General features: G+C 35.6%; 1 protein-coding gene across 1 annotated transcript; it reads left to right on the top strand.

The window, feature by feature from the left end:
* Positions 1-3,176: 3,176 nt before the first annotated feature.
* Positions 3,177-4,637, top strand: LOC149204024 (uncharacterized protein C57A10.07-like). Its single transcript, XM_089393179.1, has 2 exons — positions 3,177-3,291; positions 4,404-4,637. The coding sequence occupies exons 1-2, from the start codon at positions 3,247-3,249 to the stop codon at positions 4,527-4,529; spliced, it is 171 nt and encodes a 56-aa protein (XP_089249305.1). The 5' UTR covers positions 3,177-3,246; the 3' UTR covers positions 4,530-4,637.
* Positions 4,638-7,746: the final 3,109 nt, after the last annotated feature.

Genomic DNA, 7,746 nt, shown 5'->3' with positions numbered 1-7,746 from the left:
AGAATCTGAAACTGGCCTGTTTTAGTGCTTTGCTGGGCCTACAGGTCGAGGAACATCTTGTGTTTCTGGGTGCCCCTCGATAGCCTGGGATGCCCCATCCTGCAGGGCAAGTTGGGATTGGCTAGGATGGTAGGTGCCCTCCCTTCTTCCTTAACTCTGCCCCAACAAAAATCAGACATCCCTGATTCATCTCAAAGTACCTTGGGATGCAAGACCTTGCTTACAGTTCCTTTTCTTTATAGTTTGTTACCACTCTTATTGTATGAGGTCCTATACTTGTGATTTTCACCACACATGTCAGAGGGTTGTAGGATGATTATTGATGGACTAGGAACACATTCTTGTGTCACACTTTCATAGAGTTTCTCCCTTGTGACAGTTTATATGTTTGACCCCCTGGTGGGTGCTGAGGCACTCTAATGGAAGTTAGTGGAAGTTCTGTTTGCATTTTTTCGTATCATTGTGGTGGCCCTAGTAGTTTAGCTTGGAGGTGGTGGTTGAATTGATTTGTGTCATGTTTGGTGGCTCTTTTAATTGTGCGCTCCTCATCTTACATACATTTCATTGATGGATGAGCTCTAAAGGTTACAGTGACTATGTTGATGATTTCCACGAGAGCTTTACCTTGGTTATGGAATGCCCTTCACGTATAAGCTTACTTGGCATTGGATAGCATCTTAGCTTTTGTACTTGGTGAAGTGCTCCTTGTATGTTTTTCCTAGATGGGTTTATCCCTCTCAACGACTTTAATTTGGATGGTTTATCTTGATTGGAGCCTTGCTGTATGGACACCCTTGCTTATATGATCACTCTTGGCACATGGATTGAGACTTGATATGTTTGACTACCTCTTCTAGTGGAGTCCTCACTGGTTTTCTGTTATCGGTACATTTGTTGAGGCATGGCATGGTCATATGTTTTGCTTATTTGATGGGGGGCTGTTCCTTGCTTCATGGATTTAATGAATTATTTTGATGTGCATGCACATGGATTTCTGCTAGCACATGGTCGATTGAGTCCTTTTCATATGGATATATTAGTTGTCACTTGATTTGATGGGTTGAGCACCTTGGAGCATGAGTTTCCTGGTGTTGGAGAAGATGCCCTAGAGGATTTTGCTACTGATTTGTCAATAGGAGTTGGTTAGATATATTAGTCTTTTTATGTTTTCCAAGGAGAGATCTAGGATCTTACACATGGATATTATTATTTTACTTGAGGAGGTTTTGAGCTTGGCCTCTATATAAGAGAAGCACCTCTTTATTGTAATGGTTGTTGAAAGTGTATTTGACTTTTGAGAGCTAATTTTTGAAGATTTATTGAAAGCTATTAGAAAGTTTCAAGGGTTCATTCTTGTTCATGTGAGGCATATGTTTTGAATTTTTCATTGCTGAATATTGATGCTGAGAACTACCTGCAAAGGATTTGTTTGAAGAGCTATTTGTAAAGGGTTACTCTACACCAGTGGAAGGAATTAGGTGTGGGCTTTCGTCTCTTAATCTCTTGGATGAGTTGTCTATGAATATGTCATTGTTGCATCTATTATCTGGACAGGTTGCTGCGGGAATTATATACTTCACAATATAATACACCCTAGTCAAAAGGTCTAATGGTGTACCTCTTGTAGGCCTCTTTGAAGGAAAATTTCTGCATTAATTAACAACATTAACTAGGTTGGCTGTAACATGCATTTTGCAGCTCTGTTTGCCCTAATTACTCATTAAAAGAAACTCTTGTTGCATCTATTATCTGGACAGGTGCTGCAGAATTATATACTTCACAATATAATACACCCTAGTCAAAAAGGTCTAATGGTGTACCTCTTGTAGGCCTCTTTGAAGGAAAATTTCTGCCATTAATAACAACAATATTAGGTTGGCTGTAACATGCATTTTGGCAGCTCTGTTTGCCCTAATTACCCATTAAAAGAAACTCTTCAAGTCTGTCCTCTTTATCCCTACCGACAACTTCGATCTTCCTACCTAATGGGCCTTGATTAATGAGACTACAACTCCCTAGTGGACCTTCTTAAATGAATCTGCCTTACATTTATTGATTACACACTCTAATTACCTAGTGGGCCTTGTTTAATAGAGATGACCTCAGTACATTAAATAACAGCGAGTCCCATTAACTAGGGTACTTAGGATGGGACCCTAACATTAAATAACTGGTATTCCTCCATCAGAACACTCTGCATTGGCTGTGTGTGAGAGATTATACTTATAGCCAGCAGTTAGATGTCTGCCCTCTGGTCTCATAGCCTTGACCTGGGTGTGGCATTTGCGATAAATTGCCTATGGTTGGTGGAAAAATGATAATTTGCAGCCAGTTAGGGGATAATTAAAAAGAAAAAATAACTGTCTCTCTTTTTTCTGTTATTTATTTATGTGCATGTTGATTATTTTCTGCTGTGCATTTTATTAATCCAAAGGTAATTGGATTCAGCATGATTGTTTGTGAATTTGGTCATGAATCTATTATAACCATAGTCAGTGTCTGAAATGCAATAATAATTATGAATGCAATTGTATGTTGTAATTATTTCTGTTTATATTTCCGTTGACCGAAGTTTTTACTGCATGAATTTCCATCACCAGAATAGGAAAGTGGTGAAATTCTGGTTAAGAGCAGCAATTCTGGTAATGCATGGGTTGTGCTTTATCATAGTAGTGAGCATGCTTAAGTCCCTGTCGTATTATTTTTGGTTACCTGTGTTAGAGAGCGTTCTGCATATTTAATTCTGCCTGAGCATGCACTAATGGCTATTGCTTAATAATTCCAACCAAATCTTTGCATCACTGGTAAGACTGAGATGAGAATGAAGGAAGAAATTTTGAATGGATGCCTGACGGCCAAGGGAGGCAGTCTGGTCAAGAATACATGGCATACTTGATTTTGAAGTGCTTCAGTTTGTAACTTTGTTGATCTGATAATGGATTTCATATTGCTACAAACTACACTTTTTGTCCCATTCTCTTTGCTATGTTACTCACATCATAGAAGTGCTGAGAAATATAATGTTTTGGTTTCCCTTCATATCTGGATTTCAACATGCTTTATGATTCATCAAAAGTTTTTTCACTCATTATTGTTGTGTGTTTAACACATTACATTGTTTGACTCTGTTAAAAATCCTGTGCATCTGTATGCATTCTCATCTTGTAGGCCAACAACTAGACGTCCGAAGGAGAGCACTAACAGAAGAGCATGCCCGGACAGTTTTGAGAATCTCTTATTCAGTATATGTCGTTTTCGGGAGCTTACAGGATCATACCTAACAATATAACGGTAAGCTAGGTTCTTGCTCCTTGAGGGCAGAAAAAGTTTCTTTTTTCTTTTTTGTTGAGATGTCTTTCCTACTGTATTGTTTAGAAACTTGATTGGACCTTAGCTCTCGGCAATGTTGAAAATAGGCCCTAGATTCGAGGTTGTCTTTTATGGCTTACATGGTTTATAAATTCTAAGTGTATGGTAAGATACAGGGACCAATTTATGCATTATAAGTGAATTCTAAAATTCAAATGATTGAAATCTCCTATTACATGCAAAAGAAAAAGAAACGGGAAAACATAGAAACACAAATTACTGGTAAACCTCGATCTTTCTCATTTATGTGCTAAATCATAAATGTTCAATGCCTGTCATGAGTTTCAAATTTTAAACTCTTTATACTTCACAGAACCTGCTTCAGATTAAGTCCGATGAATTTGACAAAAATATCTTTGATTTTGTTGGGCAAATTCCCTTTCTTTCCTACAAAGTGGGTTTTTTCTTTAGCTTAGATGTTATGACTAAGGGGGATTTTTCCAGGAAAATCACCCAGAAACTTAAACTTGACTGTGTCGTTTCGAGAAATACCACAAGCATAGGCCCTCATGATCAGTGGAACTTGCCCCAATCAATTTATCAATTTATGAACTTTGCATGCTCACAGAAATCAGACCTGGGTTCCTTATGCAAGCAGCAGTAAGTGCTTCTAACTTGTCATTAGACGATAGCCTAACAGACAAAATTATTCTGAAAAATAGAAAGTAATAAATGTTTGAACAAAACTATGAACAGTTGTAGCTTTTGCTGTACCATTATGTAGGTGCTGCAGATGTGCATAAAAAACACCCCAACTTTCTTCGAGCCTATTTTTTGGTGGCTTTTGATTTTTGGTCAATTGGTCTGTTTCAGGGACATTCTAAGTATGCATTATTGATATTGGACATTCAACTTTAAATATATTTCTCTTTGCATGTTTGGAACAAATTCTACAATAGAAAACCTAGAATTTGAATGTTTTTTAGAAAAGCAATTTTTTTTCAAAATTTTTGCAATATTGTTTGTTCTTTTCAAGTGATGGTAACCTATGCTTTCCACATTTTCACACGAGCTCTAATTTTATGTGTGCTCAGGTTGTGAGCTATGATTTTAAGGAGAAGCGTTTTGCACAGCTTCATCGATCAGCATTAAGGTTTCCAACCATTCGTTTCTTCTATGTTGGACCCCTGCATCACCATCATCTGCAGCAGCAGCATTAAAAGGCGAAGCATTGGTGAGAGAACAGTTTCAAAAAATCCATATGGATGTTCTGGATCTTTACATAGGAAAAAAATAGGACGTGATCCTTTTCATCGTTCAATTCCATATCCTAATGCTGTCCTGAACTGCGTGATTGTTCAGATATTGTGGTAGAACTCTTTATTCTGATAGGTTGCCTTGGGAAAATTAGAGTGGCAGATTGTGGAGGCCAATTTGTATTCAGATGTGCTTAAGTTCATTTGCTCCTCCATACCTGAGGTTTCTTCCATATTGATCAAAGCCAAAAAGGAGATTAGTAACTCAATGAGTACAAGCTACCCATTTGTGGCTGTATTCTCAGTTGATGTGGTTGTTGAGTAGGGTTGTAGGGTTTTTGGGTTGACAGTATTACATATGGCTAGGCCTTGCTTTCCATAATACAATAAGTATCCCTACTACTTATTAAGGATAAATGTTCTTCTCTAAATGTATCGTTTAGAGTCTTTACTACTAGCAACAGTTATGCAAATTTAATTTAATTTTCCTTTCATTTCAACGGGTTCAGAATGCTTTTTGACAATTATGTGCATCAGCAAATGGCTTTCTCAAGGAGATTTGCACAGCACATTACTAGGAATAGATGTCGCTTTCAGAATAGGCGGAGAACAAAACTTGCCTGGGATATTTCTTTTCATCATCTGAAGCTGGTCAGATGGAGATTCAAGTTCATCAATCAACTTCTGTATGAATGAACTGGTTTCTGTTTTTTAATGCCCTGATATCACCAAAAAATAGGGGAAATGAGGAACCTTGGTAGCTTTATATATAAAAATTTTCCCTAGATTAGGATAATTGGAAGATGGCAGCAAATTTCCATCAATCATCTTTTTCTGGCACTGATTTCTTTTGCTCGATGGGGATGGAGACCTATTTATCACTATAAGCACCTGGCCAGGGCTCTTTATGGTGCTTATTACTGAATAATGTAGGAGCGAGGGATTAGTTGCAGTGGCCTTTGCTGCTAACTAACCATTAGTGCAAGTTATCTTAGATGTAGGTACATGGGTGGCCGATTGATTCTAGAATACCTAAGCATATCGTTTTGACGCCATCGTATTACGATAGTAGCAACTGACAACGGTGACATTGATGCCCGCCTTAGTCTATTTAACTTTACTTCATGCTGTTATAAAAAATTACAGATAGATTTGACAAAATTGAAGTAGGCTACCTTTTATGGTTTCAATCTTGTCCGATTAATTGCAAATCTAGTTATCGTCGCTCAAATATTAAAAATGAAGCTGGGCATTTACTTTTCAGTATATTATGGATTTGATAGACAGATTATTAAACCCTACTTTAGAGTGGTTAGGGTGGTGCCTCTGCATCTGAGAAAAATCCGTAATACATTATGGGATTCTAAGATTCTTGTAAGTTCTTTTGAGAAAATTGAACCTGACAACAAGGAAGAGCATGTGAACGTTTTTTCAAGTTTTTTCAGTACAACTTAGAGCATGTTAAACCCCCATTGGTTGAAAGCTCGGTAAATCTGCTCTACATATCGTAAGGGTGACGGGTTTTTGAATTTGAAATTCGATATTGTTTCCATTGCGTTAGATCACGCCTTGCAATTTATTCTTCCGCATCGTCAAAAAATCTGATAAAAAATGAGGCACTGTACCATTGAAGCCAGAAAACGGTAAGACTGACATTTAAGTGGTGCTGACCACCTTTCTTAGCTTCGGTAAGCTTCTGCCGAGTGGCCCAAAACGTTGTTCTAAATGGCGTTCTAATAATAATATAAATATAAATAATAATATAAATAGGCGTTGTCAATTTCGCTTAGATAGCAAATTTCCCGTTGGAATCTGGTGAGAAAGTCTGGAAGAAATTCAACTGTGCGAGTTATGACAATTTATGACAGAAATAGATTCGGAGCGCTATCAAGGACCTGAGGCACCCAAAATATTAGAGCTTGATAGCTGAAATCAGGATTTTCAAACATTTTCGTCAAATTTTCTCAAAATTATGCCTGAATTTTTATGTTTTTCCGAGAAAAAACATGACCTATTTAGACTACTGATATCACCCCTGAGGCACCCAAAATACTAAAACAGTAAAGCTTGACATTTGTGACCTGGATTTTCACAACTCTAATATCAATATTAAGATGTTGGAAAACATCATTCATGACCATAACCCTTTTCAACCCGAACAACCATGGTTGCTTGATGCTAATTAACCATTGTCCACGACTTAATCATGATTAAAAAACAACCCATATGACACAAAACAACCCATATGACACGTCACCTCAATATTCTGAATTAAATTTAAAAGACAAAAAAATTCAATTTCATCAATATTATTATTATTAAAAAATAAATTTGGTATACTAGCAACTTAAATTGAAAAAATTGACAACAATTAACCAATGTATACCTGCTGATAATTTTAAATTAATATAATATTAAAATAAAAATTTCACATTAATAAGTGTTTCAGTTTTGAATTATCTAGCACTGAATTAAGAGTTTGCATATATCAAACTTTATTTAGTATTAAGTTTATAAATTTAATTGCTTATAAAATGTTATAAAATAAAATAAAACTAAAATATTTTGATTTTGAAAAGAGTTATAGTTTTTGGGCAAATGATATTAATAAACTATGGTACTCACCTTTAATATTTTAACAAAGGCTATTACAAGTTAATAATATCTATGATTAAGAATCTTGTTATATTGTAAGTATTACGTTTTAATTTAAAAATGTTATAAAATAAAATAAAATTATTTATAAAATATTTTGATTTTGAAATGAGTTGTGGTCTTTGGGCATGTGGTATTGATAAGCCATGGAGATTTGATACCTCTTGGCATTTGGTAGATATGGAATTAGAATGACTTTAGGTTTATTTAATTTCCTTTTAAATAGGTTATATTTTGCATTGATATCATGGGTCAATACCATGAAGTTATTTTTATTTTAGTTTGATGTTTTCATGTTATTAGTTTTTTTTAATTTTAATTTTTTTTTATGTAAATCCACAGAGTCAAAATGTTGGCAAGATAGGACACGACATTACAACATCTCTTCTATATTGGGTTGGAGAGAGTCTCTTGGTGCAATTATGATACTTTGCAAATGGAGTTTTTATTTTTCAATATAATTTTTATATTTGACAATTCAATTTAAAACCACATCAAAATAGTCATCAACCAATTAGAAAAAAAT

Source organism: Pinus tabuliformis, chromosome 1_2, assembly GCF_031772625.1.
Source record: "Pinus tabuliformis cultivar Carrire ecotype Pingquan chromosome 1_2, CPIR1, whole genome shotgun sequence".
Taxonomy (NCBI): domain Eukaryota; kingdom Viridiplantae; phylum Streptophyta; class Pinopsida; order Pinales; family Pinaceae; genus Pinus; species Pinus tabuliformis.
The sequence above is the reverse complement of the archived record's forward strand: the minus strand, read 5'-3'. Positions and strand labels throughout refer to the sequence as shown.